Here is a 16,900-nt window from a genome sequence, read left to right on the forward strand (position 1 = left end):
GTACAGGCCTGGAAATTTACTTAAAGTATAAAAGTAAAAGTATCCTAAAAGCATGTTTTATGCAAAGCTATGTATATTACCATCCAATTAGATAGAATTTGGTGGGCTATTGATGACGTGAACAACAAGAACAGTAACTATAGTGGAATTATTTGCAACTTGTCAGTGAGCCCTAGATTATACTGTATTTAAAGCTGATTCTGGTTTCCAACTTCACCCCAGGTGTGTCTGTTAAAACGGAGACAAATTCTCTCTTTTAATGCTTCATTATTATCAAGCAACAGTAACCTACAAACATGGGCATGGGTAGCTCTGCTATGGCTGTGTGTGTGTGTTGTGTGTGTGTTTGTGTGTGGTTCTCCAAAGAAATAACATTGTCAAGGCTACCATACACTATGCATAGGAATCAGATATATGCTAGCAAATAATGACTTTATCTTGATGATGTGTAACTGTAGCATGCAAATAATGGACCTAATAGAAACGTGAGCGAGGGCGTTGAACAAACGCCATTATATCGAATCAACAGCCAGGTGTAACCTAGGTAACAGGTGAAGAACACAAACAACAAAATCACTAGCTAACTTACATTAAATTTGCCACAACTATAGACCAACACAACAGCAGGCCTAAATAAACTGAAAACATCAGTTAAAGGACTTACAATTCTCAAAGACGCACACACACTAACTCACGCACGCACGCACGCACGCACGCACACGCACACAATCTCAACTGATTATCCTCCTGACAGCTAGTCTCTTTTTCTTTTCTCTCACTATCTTCTCCGTGTGCCGTCTGCGCTATTCTCCAACATGCACTCACAATCACACCTGATAGACAACCTTTTGTACAAAACTAAAGTAACGAGCCAATTTTGTAAAATGTAAGGAGTGGAAAGTAGCCTACCGATATTCGTGTTAAAATGTAAGGTGTAAAATTGAAAATTTGCCACAAAAAATAAATAGTAAAGTAAAGTAAAACTATCAGAAACATCTACTTGAGTACAGTAACAAAGTGTGTGTACTTACTTTAGTTACTTCCCATCTCTGACGCACACACACACACACACACACACACACATGCAGACACGCACACACAAACACACGCACACACGCGCGAGAAGGAGGAAGGAAACACATTTGGGGGAAAACATGTACACGGCCTCTTCAGGATGTGGTTCATTTAAACTTTCCAGCACAATTACAAGAAGTTGGTCAAACGAAGCAACTCGTTTCTGATACAATTGTAGGAGAGAGATTGCTGTAGCTGGAAACGTTTATATGGTACTGGCATCGATTGGACCGATGCACCAATCAGAAGCCTTTGATTTATGTTTAGGGGCTGTTGAAAGGAGTAGTCGCTTGGCAACCGCTTAATGAAATTAACCTGTGGCTATTAAAATAATAGCACCATTTGCTGCCTTTTGTTGCGGCTATTTCAAAGAAAGTGGCCGGCATCATGGTTCTTTTGATGAAGGAAAAGCATGATTGTAACTGATTCTCAGTGAAAACTCTCCACTGTCTAAACGAAATGTGGTGATGGAGTTAGATGTGAGACAGGCAGTCGTGATTTGGTCTCTTATCGCCTACATTTCCCCCAAGGAAATGCCAATCATTGACTGGCCTCAGCTGTAAAGTCATCGCATCCCAATTATCCTTAAAGTAGCCTACATTACACATCGTGTGACGCTATGCAAATCTGTGTAGGCCTATGCTGCCAACAATGTATGAACGCCGCTCAATCTGAGCTGATAAAAGAAGATACATCGGTTCACACTGGGTGGGGTTTTATTAAACATGAAAGAAATCCCTAAGTAATGTGGCAAGATAAATTGAATATAGCCAATCGGATATGCTGTTTTCTTTCTTTTTGGAATAAGCAAGAACAAAGTCAGATCTCTACGTTGCCAACCTATAGGAATAACAAGAAACAGGTTGATGTTCGTTGGAATCAATTAAAATCTCACTCCACTCGTTTCTCCACTGACCTTAATAAAAAAAAAAAAATCGGTTTAAAAGGCTGTTAGATGAAAGGTAAAAGTAGAATCGATATTTTTTACAGTCTAGCTTTATTTGATCTCTGAATCTGAAGGAATGAACATGGGTTGGATGTAACTGAAACCGACTGTTACTGTGGAAACCAACTTTCCCCCTGCCTACACGAAGCAAATTCATCCTCTACTACCCAGCTCAAATCGTCGATAGGGTTGTTTGCTGACAGAATAGGCTACTGATGAGATTTCCATCTCCATCGTATTAGCCTTTGCATGTGTCCAAACTCATCAGATAAAAACGCACCAAACGGGCATCCACTTTATGGATGACATGGACACTTCTAAAAAGCGATTCGTTTCATCATTCAAATTGGGAAAATATGTTTGTTACTTACAGCAGTTGGTTACAGCAAAACTGTTCGCCACTTCCAGGTTGTCGATGTGGGGCGTCAATCTGAATTCCGAGGTGCCAAACTGAACCATTCCTATCCGAAACGCGCTGTACTCTTGGTCCGCGCCCCTGGGAAAGAGTCCCCCTGAAACCCAAATACAAAAATCAGCTAAACTTGCACATTGTGCTCTGGTAATACGCATTTTCAAGAAAATGTTCTTAACATTTTTACGCAGAAATGGTGTCTATTTTCACGTCATGTTCATTTTGAACTAATGGGTATACCTACCAATTTGAACACTAGGTGAGCCTCCATGCACGCATCCCCATAAAACCAGCAGAACTGAAACGGGTAAATTCACTATCTTTTCCATGTCCACAGTTTAGGTGTCCACATCCACCAGGGGAGTCTGATATTCCTCGATGTCTCCGGAGATGTTAGATCCGACACATATTGGAGACCCTCAGCCTCGGGGAGAAAGAATGAAAATTCTTCAGTAAGTGACCAATTTTTTTTCAGTGAAAAGACACCAGCAGCGAAGGAATGGTCGCCAGCAACGCAGGTCTGCTGTCTCTTCTTCCGCTGCTCCTCGTCGCTCTCCTCCTGCCGGCAGCTGATACCTCCTCTGAACGCACAGGGACACTGCGCGCCTCCGCTCGGCGCGCCGGAGATCCTTTCAGCATGACACCCACAAGTGAGGAATGCTAATGAGAAGGCGGACAGAGACGAAAAGAGCCGAACGGCAACCACTTGGTGACAAGAGTGCACTCTGTGTTGATTTCAATATAACATCATCGGTTCGCTATGTGCGCAATGGGTCCATGTTTCATTAAGTAGAGGCTATACTCACCGGATATTTCAACAGGTCAATCTGTTTTTATGTCAAATCTCAATTGTCAAAAGGATTTCCAACCCAACACTAGAACCTCATGTGGACTTCCTTGTCATCTTCCCCACCATGCTTGTGTTTCCTGAACCTTCCTACTTTACTAACCCATTGGAGTTGATGATAAAAAAAAACCTTAAATATATTCATAGTATCGTGTTTAAATGTGTACTTGTATGAGACGATACATATACATTGGCTGTTACTCAAAGATTGCGTTTATACATCTCATGCACTGCCATGCAGAGTGTATTGGGGGGATGCCACTAATAATCTGCATTTATTAATCAGCATTTATTTAATTCTGGGTGATGCAGCTTGATATATTGAACAGACAAAAGCAGCAAATGAGAAACTGGAACCAGAGAACGTGTTGGCATGTTTGCTTGAAAAAAAACTGACACAAGAAAAAAGATGATCAAATTAAACGTCTCTGTCCATTGACTAATCAAGTTTATAGTTTCAGCTGGAGCAGGCTGATAAAGGCTGCCTCAGATCACTTCACTCTTGAAGGGATCAGCAGTGGCAATCCTAGACTCTGAGGGAGCCCCAGGCAAAGAAGCTCACTGAGCCCCACCCCCCCTTGATAAACATAACACCGTGCACACATATCTGAGTATTTGAACCACAAAAGAAGGAGTAACCTGGACATACTGTACGTAACACAACATATGAACTCACGATAATGCTTCTGTAACATATTCTGAAACAGCTGGTGTTTGTTGCACATTATTTATACACAGCTAGAAAAAAAACACAAGTGGGGCCCCTTCTACCTGTATAGAGAGAAGGGTTTTGGGGCAGAGGCGGTGTATAGTGCATTCATGGTAGGTTTCAGGGGGTTTGTTTTTGTCATTGCAAAAATTTGCCACTATGAGTGGCTTCTTTTTTGCGTTAAGTGGTGCATGGGGGGCTGAAGCTGCGCCCCTGGTGATCAGACTTATTACCTTAAAATAGGATAAAGGTGTCCTTAACTACCCTGCTACCACTGGAGACACGGTAGCAGCAGCATCATCAGCAGCCATGTATCAGGCACGTGAAAGCATGCCTCTGAAATCTATATTGGACATTTTAAAACTGAAGATAAGTCGAAAAAGTATAATTTCCACATCAGCATTGAATATTTGCTTCCTTTAGTTTTAATTCATAAGTGAGTCAATGTTCTGATTTTCTTTGGACTGCAGATTTAAACTATCTAGAAAACATGATCCTTTCTCCTCCAACAGTTCCCAAATGCACAATGGGATAAACAGTAGTTGAAGATATGACAAAATGTCAAAAGGTCAGCAAATGTATATTGAATAGACAATTTGAATTGAGACCTCCTTCAAATGTTTTTTTTTTGGTCACTTGACAAACAAGTCTTCTCCAATTCACGTTAAAGGCCAATATTTCATACTGAAAAACTCATCAAGTGCATCAGCTGGAGGCGATCAGTCATGCCCTCCAGGAATACCCATCAAAAGAATCTCCACTTTGAGTTTGATCTAGTGCTAATTTTCACCCTCTGCATACAAATCCAATGTAAATCTATGGCTGGTTTTAACTGCCATTTTGTACAGGGTTAAATGGAGAAGAGTTGCCTCACAGCTTACTGGGAATAAATGGCATTCCTGTCTCCTTGTTTTATGACAGGCATATCTCAGCCTGCACAGAAAGATGTATATTAACCATTTGACAGTGTGAGATAGCAATATGGGAGCAAACTAATAAGGCAGAGAGTGTTCGGGAGCTCAGGTTGGTGGCAGATAGAAGCAACAGCGTGTCAGATTTCAGCACCACGGACAGCACATCACATGCAACAGTGGCTTTTCTGCAAAGAATCATTAAGCTCTATGAGTACACATACTGTACTTGGGAATTTAAAGTAAATGTTTGGTATAACTTACACACACACACGCACACACACGTGAAAATGAAAAAAAAGGAACTTTTTGACTGCTCTGTAAATGTTTCTTGTTTGTGTTGTTTGATTTTTGCTGGTCTGTGGTCTATGAAGATTTTAACACAAATAGATAATAATTTATCTTGTATTAATTTTGGGACATTTTACTTTTAATTTTGCTTGCCTGAAGACAAATCTCACATTCAGCTGAACTGCTTTTTACAGACTAAACAACTCTCAAGGTTACATTAGCAATTAGTTAATTTTATTTTCACTGCAATCAGTACAGGAAACCTCTTGGAAATGAATGGAAAATTACTCAGAATTTATTGACACCTTAAACTGGGCTTTGTTTAAAGCACGTATTTCTGCTTACTTCTTCTTACTGTTCAATTCTTTACACTGTCATACCTGGTGTCAGTGATGTCACCATGTTCTCAGAATTCAACAATAGATACAAGATTTATATTGGCAATAGGAACAATGGCCAAAACTTAAAAAACGAAACTTTACCTTGTATGAAACCAAAATTTCTCTTCACTGCCAATACCTGTTGCACTCTACATTAACTTGACACCCAAAACTTTGTTTTCTGGTACCATTCTCATTGCAAATCCTACATAGCATGCTCAGCTACGTGTGTTTCACGTACTCACATATGTTTCTCTGTTTGACTTTGTCCGGAGGTTCGGTCGTGCATGGATTCACTCTGCTGTTGCTAGATTGAAATGTAATTTCAGTTCAATTATCTTAGAGCACGTTTCGCAATTCACTGAATTTGCAGCCTGAGAGATAATTTAACTGTTGGAACGCTGAAGAGCGCTCCAATGAGTTTTTAGAAGTGAAATGAGAGTAACTCATAATCAAATTATGCACCCGCAGGCGGTGTAACAATGTTTATCTTATGAGCAAATTTACACGAATAAACCTCAGGAGTGTGATGGGAACTGTACACATGCTAATGAAAGCATTTCGTCCCCCTGTAGATTCCAGCACGTTGTAGCTGCTCAAACCAAGTCAGTGACCTTTTGAGAAATGTTTAACCACTCAGTTTTGTATGTCCCAGGAATCCCGTGCAAGTGCTTACTAGACAGCATTTGCATTTCTGTCATTTAGTTGGTGCTCTTATCTATAGAGACTTACAATGGACAGCATTTTAGTGTCTCATTCAAGGGTTCAGCAACAACACACTTATCTTGTGATGGGTAACACTCACTGTTGTACTGTGGGGATCTGACAGATAACCTTTTGGTAACATAGTTTAATGGTTTTAATGATTCTCTTGCTGTCATTAGCTGCAGACAGTACAGAGAAAGAGTGAATACATCTTTCTTCAAGTATCTGGAAGTCCATAAGGAGCTAAAAAGAAGTCTAAATCATTTTCTTCTCTCCTACATTGTTTTATTCTAATTTAGGTTTAGATTGACATTTAGAAATGGGTTTGTAGAAAATCTCAAGGGTTTTGCTACCCTACATGTTTTTGTAGCCATCTGAACTGAAAGTAGAAAACCTGAACAATAAAAATCACATGATCGATATTATGTAGGGTTAAAAATTCAACACTCATCTCCCTCAAGACAAATGAAATGATAACTCCAAATTAACTATTATTAAACAAATGAATGCAGGTTATGAATTCCATTACCGGAAATAATGCACATAATGCATTATCGATCTATACTTTTGGGTATTCCTGTAATTTCATTGCACAATAATATTTTATTACCTCAGGCAAACAGCTGATGCCATCAGCTGAGCACACCAACAACACAAACAGAATGCATTTAGAGGGGTATATGTCTGTATTATGAACAATATCAATGATGTTATCGTAAAAAAGACGTGCAGTATTAGGTTATTCACACATTAGTTAATTCTAGATACTACAACTGGAAGTAATTACTACAATTTGAGAGAAACAGCACGAACACCAACACAACGTTTAAACTAATTATTCCTCTGTATTTCTATACGTTGTGTCAATTAATCAGGAATTTAAAACCAGTAGTGCCTCTGTGACTTAGAAGTACAGTACAGTACAGTTGCTGCTGATGTGACAGTGACTAAGAAGCCGTTTGAGCATACAGTGAAGAGGTGATGTGAATACACAACAAGGCCTTCAGACACACAGAACTTGCTAAGCCAAGCATTTACTGCCATTAGAACAGTTCTGGGGAGTTCAAACCTGCAGGGATCGGTCCCAGGGTCAGAATGAGTGCTGAGGCTGGACACTTCGACTGCATCAGCTTACGTCAATAGCCTTCAATCTGTACTAATGTTGCACTGAGCTCCTTTTATTATTTGCCCTCCAAAACACAGTTTCAGCCTTGAATCAGGTGCAAGGTTCAAAACTAATAACATAAAAACCATTCAAACCTTATATAAGTAATATCAAAGTAATAATGAATAAAATATTCAGAGCAGTGCAGAACTTGTATTCCAAAACGTTAGATTATGAAACTGACAAAAATTGAGGCGTACAATGGGTTTCTGTTTTAGTTATGAGTCATATTTACTGACAAAATAGAATTAATCACTGAAACATGCGACATGTGCTAAAAGTGGGCTCCGAGGTATGAAAAGCATGTGACTCTGCAAATGTAAAGAAGTGTAGTGCTGATAAACAGCAGTCATTCGCTCATCAGCATGGAATTAGTTTCCAGCTGTCTGTATTGGGAATTTCATCTCTTGTATCTATTTTTGTTTAGTTCCCTCTGCCTTTTACTAATGATGCATGCTCCACAACCCAAGCCGTTTGATGGTATTCATGTTTCCATCTGAGCAGTTACTGTTTTATGACCCTGTGGTCCAGATCACCCATTCAAAACATCTGTTTAAAATCATTAAAACATCCTTAAATATAGTGCAATTGTGCCACTTATTCGCTCCACAATTTGGCTCTTCAGACTTGTGTGAAAATGTGTGATTGTGGTGTTCTTTCACCTTTACAGTCTTCCTGTCTCTCTTCGCTCTATATTTTCTCTGCTTTGGGCAGAACTAACTGTAACGACGGGACCTACAGTCATGGCTATTTTCTACATTGGTTGAGTCTGGCTGGACCTGAGCTCCTCGTCACCCTGACCTCTACCAGGAAATGACATCCTCCACACTTTCTTTACTTCCACATTTCAAGCTCTGCCAGAAGCCTGGCACCAAACGGCCACCATGCACATGAGGGAATGGGCAATTGTAGCTAAATTGAAATCCACCGTGGCATTCAGAAAACAGCCTATTTTGTCATTGGTTTCAGATTTTACCGTGACAGTTCACTCATGATGCTGTACACATTTGGCAGTGAGTAAACAAAGAAACTAGCTAACTGATAAGTCACTGTAAGGTTAGGTAATGATGATAGGTGAATCATGTTGATCATACCAGTAAAATATTCCCTTGATTATGTGATATATTTTGATAGAAAAGTATTTACAACACTTAAGACAACATCCCATGGATCTGGGTGTGTGTATTTCTGTGGCTAAGATAATGAGGTAAAGGCACAAAAGTCAGTTTCACCGTAAATGAGTTTCCAATAAGCCCTGTGGCCTCTCCTCCCCCCACTGTTCCTTCACTCATCATTGCCTGACTGTCATGGTGGATTTCTTGGTGGCCTGGTTGGCCGCCTGGTGAGAGGTCATGTTGGATTAGAAAGCACCCTGTGAGATATAGGTTACTGCACTGTGCTACTAGCAGGGTGCTTGGGTGTGGGGGTGGAGCATACACACACACACACACAAGCACTCATGCACGCACGCATGCACGTCTGCACACACACACATGCACGCGCACACACACACAAACACACACACACACAGACACACACACAAAGAGACACATCAGTCACACCCACGAAGACTTTATTTGATACAGTTACTGACCTGGGGTTGTGGATTTATTTGTTGAGCCCCTTAGTGTTGTTATGGTCCACCATTGGTGGTCCTTTAGCTGTTGCATATTGTAATATCTGTTATGTTTGTTGCAGGTACCATCCTCAGCTAATAAACAGGAATATGACATATTAACAGGTTGCAACTGCTAACATGCTAAACATCACTTAAGCACTTCTCAAGGTTTTTTGACATTAATAATTTAATGTAGTTTCACCACTGAAAATATCTGGTTTATGTACCAAACTGAACCTATTTTAAGTGCATACACCTGTATTTTAGCATGAAGTGGCTTCAGCCTATTTTTTCTGGCAGTGCCATTATCATACAACACACAACCTGGCACTACATCAGTTTTTCCTCCCAGGAGGGCATTTGTATCTTCACATTACGTTACTGTAAACGAATATAGATTTGGCCATTGGAGGGCACTGCAATGCAGAATCCTTGAGTTTATGTCAGAGCCAAAACCATTCTTCAGATGAGTCAAAAGTAAACACAAATAGATACCTTTTTTTTTTAATCTGTGAAAACATTTGCCTGTCTTTTTGATTCATGTTTTATCTGTGATTTTAGAAGTGTTTTCCACTTGAGTCTAGTTCCAGTCTGACGCCCATTCTGCGTCTCAGGCAGGTTTATGATAGTGACAGACCAAATTCCTTTCCCATGTCTGTAACCATAGCAGCAACAGAGAGAGAGAATAAATTGTGTTTTCTGACTTTGTGTTAACAAAAATAAAAAAAAAGATTCCAGCAATTACAATTACAATTTTGCTCTCTTTACTTGAGCAATCCTAGTCCAATTTGCCTCAAACGTCATGCCTGTTGTCATGACATATGGTCAGCATCTACTTGCTTCATTACGCTGCAGACAGGTTTCATGTGAGAAGTCTCGCAATGGTAGCCAGGGTCATTCTCCAGGCAAGTTTGCATGAATAATAGATGGCTGGTTTGGCTGGTGATGGTTGATTAGGAGAGGTCAAGCCTTGGTGGAAGACACAGCTGGGTGAGGTGCAGGATACATGTCGGTAAAAATCCAGACCTTATAGGTGCACTTTCATTGATATCAGTCACGCAAAAATAACATACATGGTTTAGGAATTCAAATCTGTGTTGATTTTTAATTACATCAGATGGTGAAAAGTCAATGGATTCATTTGTCTTTGCTTGTAAACTTCACAAACACATGGTCACAGATTATAGTGACCCATTTACACACGCTACAGTTGGGTAATGTCAGACAGTACATTTGTTGGAAAGGTGGCAGTGTTACATAACCATCTGAACAGGAACAGTGTTTCACATATCCATTTATCTCCTCAAGAGCAAATAATAAGAATAATAACTTTTTATAAATACTTATATGTATATATATATAACTTTATATATATATACATGTTTTTTTTAAAGATTTTACTTTGATAAACATGCAATTTCTTTTAACATGCAATTAATTACACTGTTACATTTCGCATTAAAGCTTAAATAAAAGGATTTAACTTATTAAACTTGCAGGCAGACTCCCACTTGGCAAGGAAGTGAAAAATCAAATAGCTATTTACAAATGCTCTTTTATAGATCTGTGCATCTTCCGGTCGGTTGTTACGAATTCAATCTTCCGTGGGTTATATCTGTATTAACCCTGTATTAACCCCAAATCCTGTATTAACCTCTAAAGTACAATTAACAATAAATTAAGTGTTTCAGTACAAGATTCTATATATATAAATTTTACGTAAAGAAAGATTAGGTTAAAATTGTGTTCAACACAAAAACTATGATTGGTGTTGATTTTTGTATTGTTATGTCAATATAAATGTGATAATAACAATAATAATTATACATAGACATTTTATTTTCTTCCTAAGATTATTTTGTATGGGTATGATTGACATTTCTCTATGAGTGCGTTTACATGCTCATTCTCGCTATGATCTGGTTTTGGAGTATCCCGGTTATCTGTCGCACATGTAAACATCATATCCTAGTTATAGAAACCTGGATATGCTAGCTGGAGTACTTTGATAGAAACCAGGATACCTTGGCATTTTATCATCTTATCCAGGTTAATGAAGATTATTTGTTAGTGCCAAAGGTAGTGGGTAAAATGGTGAGCACGCCTGCAGACAGACGATTAGAAACCTGGCTTCTGTAGTGATCATGTATACAGGGATATGAATAACCAGAGTTTTCAGGATAAGACTCAAAACCAGGATAATAGTTTGCATGTAAACACACTCAATGGTAACTTTGGAATTAAACCTTTTGAATGTAATCCGATTAATAAAGCACTCACGGGAGGGAAGTGGGGGGGGGTGAACATCACAAGATAATTACAAAATAATCACAAGTATACGGACCAATAAACCACGTTAAAGAAGAGAAAGGAGAAAGGGAAGAGGGCTCGGGCGTACAGGTCAACCCTTTTGGCAGCAGAGGGGATGACTGGTTTCGGGGGAGGAGGTTTCTTGTTGTTCTTGGCATGGGATTTGCCGTGAGCACTGGCGATATCGATGGGCTTGCCGTAGCAGTCAAAGTTTGACAGCTCAAAGTCCCGCGGGAGCGAGCCCACGATGCTGAAGTCGTTGGTCCGCAGGTCTGATTTAGAGGTGCACACCTTCTTACAGCGAGTCTCCGCCACCTGGGTGCAGGAGAACAACATGAGGGAAAACAGAATTGATCATTAAATTCTGCAGCAGTTCATCTGAAACGTATAAACTGAGATACAATTAGTCTAATGGTCTGAAAGCGCTGCTGGCCGCCCCTGAGGCAGTGTAACCAGAACAAAGTGGTTTAAAAATTGACCGTCTAAGTAGTGGACTGGGATAGTTGAGCATAGCGCCATGCACTCTGACTAGTGGTACTAACAAAGATTATTCCATCCTGCAGAATAAATTATTCTTTAAGAAAAACAGTGATCAACTGCAGTGGTTCTTGACTTTATTTAACTGTTACTTCAGTTGAACTAATCTCTATTGTATACTGACATACAGTAATATGTAGGACTAAAGTGAGAATGTAATACATAAAATCTAAACAGTAAGTGTTGATCCCCACACAAACGTTCGCACCTGTCCCTCATTCCCTAATTGTTCACCCATTATTTACACCAGCACCCTTTTCCCTGAGTCTTTGCCAGGTTGTCTATAGCAGCTTTAGCATTCTAGCCCTTCTCTTAGTTACCTGCCTTCCTGTTTATGGCTCGCTTACCCCCTTGCTCATGCGTGAGGTTGTTGTTTTTGATTCTCAGCATGTGGCTGTTGCCACAGCAAAAAGACAATTTTTGTTTCAAAAGAAGCTGGAGGCAGTAAAAAAAGCACCACTGGCTGAACTATTTAAAAATGGCGGGTTTGTTCAGGACAACCCGGTCTGTCGCCAGCAAAGATGACGCAGTGATTAGTGATGATTTTCTCTGACCAATCAGTAGTCTGCGGGTTTTCACGTCACCTTTTGGTATCGCCTCAGATCGCTTATTATCTGTTTATCAACTACTATGTATGTACTGGATGGAGACATGAACAGGTACATGGATAGATATGTACACATACCACCACAACAGATGGCACAGGCATCTAGTGAACCCTTTTTTAACCACAGCCATCTGAGAGTCTATTTGAGTCTGTCTGTTTATTTTCTATTAATCAGTTTTCCAATCTTTCTCTCAAGTGGGAAGAGTTTAAGATTTGACCAAAGTCTATTGTCCTTGGTTAAAATCCACGTCCTCTCTTTATATATCCCTTGCTGGTTGACCAAACTGCACAAATAATCATGTAGAAACTGACTCTGCAACTCTACATTCATACATAGGAAAAGGACAACTGAATGCTCCACTTTCAGACTCCTGTTCAACACATAAAAAAGTGCTGTGTGCGTATAGCGCAATTGTGTCTCTTAGACGTCACATCCACTCAGCAGGTTGGAATCATCTAAACTGTGAGGAACACTGAAATGAGCCTGTTTAGGACTCTTTTTGGTTTCAGATTAAAAACAGACCACACTTTGAAAGCCCAGTAAAGAAGCTGTTTGATCCTGAATCTTGGACAGAACTCAATGTGATAAAACAAAACTCTTATTTAAAGAGAAAAAATAAACAATTTTGGAGCCAAAATTAGATCTACTTTGTGCTCTACAATGTTGCCTAATATGGAATCTGTCTCATCTAAAGTCTTGTAACTCTTCTACATCCTCTGTGTGCTATCACAGTAGACAAACAGTGCTAATAAAAAACTATCAGCAAAAGGATGTAGCTTAATGTTGTCCAAAAGAAAATCCTTTTCATCAACTTCCCTGAAGGCCTGTGGGGTGAACGGGATCTAATCAGACTATAGATGCTTACTCACTGAAGTCATTAAGCTCATTAGAGCTTCATTATTTTGATGTGGTTTTGACAAGAAAGCCTATTAAACTTCAATGGAATAATGTAATCCTCTCAAACCAAACGTGGTTTGGACAAAGGTAGACTCAGAGGTAAATGAATTTCAATTAGGCGTACAATTGAAAGACCCATAAAACATACTGCATGCCTGATGTGCATGTAAGTGTCAGACTTTGAGTCGTGACTAAACTGTGCGTTCAAGGCAGTGGCAATTCTTAATGATTGGATTTCTGTTTTGCATTTAGATTATATCTCTATGCTTTACTGTTAGAAACCTGCCTGAGAATGTTTGATCTGCAATATACATGTTGTCATTGTGTGTTCCTGTAGGTGGGAGGTTACTTATCTTATACATAAACACAAACATATATCACCCAAAACACATCATTGTAAATTGTTTGAACTTTATGTGTTGGCATTTGACTTTTGTTCTAGGAAAGCGAGAGAGGGGTAAGACATGCAACAAAGGTCCACGTCAAGAATTGTACCAGGGATGTTGCAATCATATAGTATATCTTGTCTATGTCTTAACCAATAGGCCAACAGGAAATCACAAAAGGGGCGGCTGTGGCCCGCCCCTGCAGTCATTGTCGAAGTGTCCTTGGGCAAGACACTGAACCCCGAGTTGCCCCCGGTGCTGCGCATCGGAGTGTGAATGTGTATGAATGTTTATCTGATGAGCAGGTGGCACCTTGTACGGCAGCCCCGGCCACAGTGTATGAATGTGTGTGAATGGTGAATGTTTCCTGTAGATGTAAAAGCGCTTTGAGCAGTTGTTAAGACTGGAAAAGCGCTATATAAATACAGCACATTTACATTTACAAAAAAAAATTGAGGCAAGATCTCAATTGGCCTTTTACACTTAATTGATATTAAAAAATACTACTATGACTGTAAAGAGCAGATTCTGCTGATTCCCTATGTATGAAATCTGCACATTTCAGTTTGACTGAGTAAGAATATACAGTAACTCTTGTAATCTATGAACACACACAAGCAAACACACTTGAGTTATCAAAAGATCTACTGACGTGCAAGGTGCTGACATGCAGCGGCGTCCCTCCGGTCCCGTTGACCGTGTTGTTCTTGGCAGTGGGGCTCTTCCCTGCAGCCTTCTCCTTGGATGCCATCTTGGCCTTCTCTGCTTCAATGCGCTTTGGGCTATTGAGCATCACTTGAACCACAGCGTACTCCACCAGCGAGGCGAAACCAAACAGCAGGCAAGCGATGAGCCAGATGTCTATGGCCTTGACGTAGGACACTTTGGGCAGCTCCGATGCCAGGGAGGTGCACTCCGAGGACAGAGAGAGCACCGAGAGGATGCCTAAAAGAAGAGGAAAGTCAATTAACCTTATCAGTCAGCAAAGTTAGAAGAAGTTGGATGTAAAAAATTTAAATTCTAACTTTTCCCCTATCTATGATTGATACATGTCCAACCCTTTCTGTAATCCACTTATCTGATCAAAGAATTGGTAAAACACAGCAATAAATCTGACCAAGCATTCAGTGTCAACTTCTGGTACTTAACAGTTTCTAATATTTGGTAGTACGGCCATTAACTAGCTAATCATGTGATTAACCATGATTGTCAACATATACCAAGGGGAAAAAACAGTCCATCTCGTGAAGCCTAGATGTTTGATGCCACTGAGGAAAATCATTTGATCCACTAACTAAAAAAAACTATGCATTTCCTCTTCAAAGCACAAATTACTGAACAAATAATTCCTCCAATATGCACAAAAGCTGTTATAAAATTCTCACATCCACACAGGGTATCTGAGAACACGACTGCAATTAGATATTCATGAACCTTCCTTTACCTCCTTTATTAGGACATCTCCAAAAGATCAGACAGCCTCTAATAGCAGTAATTTCAATTTTGTTTAGTTTTTTTTTAAATCTCTGATGGCCAACATGATTACAGGTTTCGGGATCCCCCCCTCTTTTAAGATACAGTAGGACTCATTAAAACCAATGTCTTCAGATGGTATTATAAACACCACGGAATGGCTTTACTCCCCTTTCCCTTCCTATAATGACTTTTTAGAGAGATAATACATACAATGGAATGACTAATGGGTTTTACCCCCACGACTAACTATGGTCACTCATCAAGGATGGGCATGTATACAATTTATAATCAAACTGTTTCTTTCACAAATTAGTAAGAAACTGAATTGTCATCCTGAAATCGCCCACCTATTATCCATGAAAAAAGAAAAACATGAAGGGTGGCGACACTTCAATAGCTTTGTTTGCTTTGTTCCCCAATGACATGTGTGCACAAAATAAACCTGGATTTTGATTCAGACAGAAAAAAACTTGCACCCAAAAAAATTGCCTATATCTACTTTTAATGTAATGGTCAACCCCAAAACACACATTCTCAGTTAAATGAGCACATGGGCACGTATACACATGAACACACTCATAAATGCTCACACACAGAGAAGAGCAATAAATGAGTGTCGTCCCACACCTAAATGTTGACTGACCTGGACTGATCCCATTTAGAGAGAAGTCAGAGGAGGCTTCCGTGAGGAGTTGGAGTGATGATAGAATGAAAGTGGTGATGAACAACTGGAGGGAGGATGGAGGAAAGACGGCAGTGGATGACTGGAGGGGGATAACAATGGATTATTGTGTCCATGCAGCCCTGCACACACAGAGGTGCCCGGGTGATTTGTGGGTGACACTGACATATTACACGCAGGTTCAATTATGGTGTGGTAAGAAAAAGTAAAAAGTGGAATAGCCCTTTTCCAGCAAACACAAGCTTGGTCAATATTGTTAATATTGTATGGGGAAAATATGATGTATCATATATATATATATATATATATATATATATATATATACAATCTAAGACTTTGTTTTGGTGACTTACAACAAATAGAAAAAATAAGTTAATAAGAAAATGATAAACAATGAGGATGTGATGAGAAAAGTCTGTGATTCATTCTATTTATAGTGTAAACAAAAACACACCATACATTAAGCAGTAGCAGTTCCACAAGCATTCTAGCATTTATTCTGGACTCAGGCTAACAGTCTAGTAATCTGGCTGGACCTTCTGTAACTTGGATAGATTGTGTGCAGCATTGCTCGTCAAATGCCTCAGCACGTCCCTTCATTAATTTAGGTTAATGGGGATCAGTTGTAACTCGTTGGCCAGCTGAGTGTCTCTCAGGAGTGGCCGGCTACTTTCATAAACGGACATTTCAACCTCTCTGTTTTCATAAGTAACATAGTTTACAGCTGTCAGTTTTCAGAAAAGTGTTTGGTTACACATCCCCGTGTATATATGCCCTCAATGCCGTCAAGAGCATGCCAAACCTGTAAGTGGCAGTGTAACAAGAAGCTCAAGCCAACGTTAGCCAATCAGAATCGCGGAAATAGCTACAACAGCAACGGCAGCAACAACAGCAACAACAGCAACAACAGCAACAACAGCAACAAATCGAATTCCCCCCCCCCCCC

General features: G+C 39.8%; 2 protein-coding genes and 1 long non-coding RNA gene across 11 annotated transcripts in view; all 3 read right to left on the reverse strand.

Moving 5' to 3' along the window:
* The window catches only part of gria2b (glutamate receptor, ionotropic, AMPA 2b), a 52,143-nt gene extending 49,103 nt beyond the window's left edge, over positions 1-3,040 (reverse strand). For 4 of the 9 annotated variants that reach the window (XR_004333756.1, XR_004333755.1, XM_032527559.1 and 1 more), the window contains exons 1-2: positions 2,677-3,038; positions 2,392-2,532 (exon numbers count right to left, since the gene is read on the reverse strand). Coding sequence is in view for 5 of the 9 variants with exons in the window: in XM_032527559.1 (XP_032383450.1) it covers positions 2,392-2,532; positions 2,677-2,761 (226 nt within the window). In the remaining 4 variants the exon portion in view is untranslated. Of the gene's footprint in view, positions 1-2,391; positions 2,533-2,676 lie in introns of all 9 variants that reach the window. The other 5 variants (XR_004333754.1, XR_004333753.1, XM_032527562.1 and 2 more) reach the window with 2 other exon arrangements.
* Positions 1-16,900, reverse strand: part of LOC116696537 (uncharacterized) — a 376,836-nt gene that overhangs the window by 90,070 nt on the left and 269,866 nt on the right. The window lies entirely within an intron of this gene.
* Positions 10,136-16,900, reverse strand: part of glrbb (glycine receptor, beta b) — a 25,673-nt gene continuing 18,908 nt past the window's right edge. Inside the window, exons 9-10 of the mRNA XM_032527569.1 lie at positions 14,449-14,741; positions 10,136-11,683 (exon numbers count right to left, since the gene is read on the reverse strand). Of these exons, the coding sequence (XP_032383460.1) occupies positions 11,387-11,683; positions 14,449-14,741 (590 nt within the window). The 3' untranslated portion in view covers positions 10,136-11,386. The remainder of the gene's footprint in view (positions 11,684-14,448; positions 14,742-16,900) is intronic.

Source organism: Etheostoma spectabile, chromosome 10 (assembly GCF_008692095.1).
Source record: "Etheostoma spectabile isolate EspeVRDwgs_2016 chromosome 10, UIUC_Espe_1.0, whole genome shotgun sequence".
Taxonomy (NCBI): domain Eukaryota; kingdom Metazoa; phylum Chordata; class Actinopteri; order Perciformes; family Percidae; genus Etheostoma; species Etheostoma spectabile.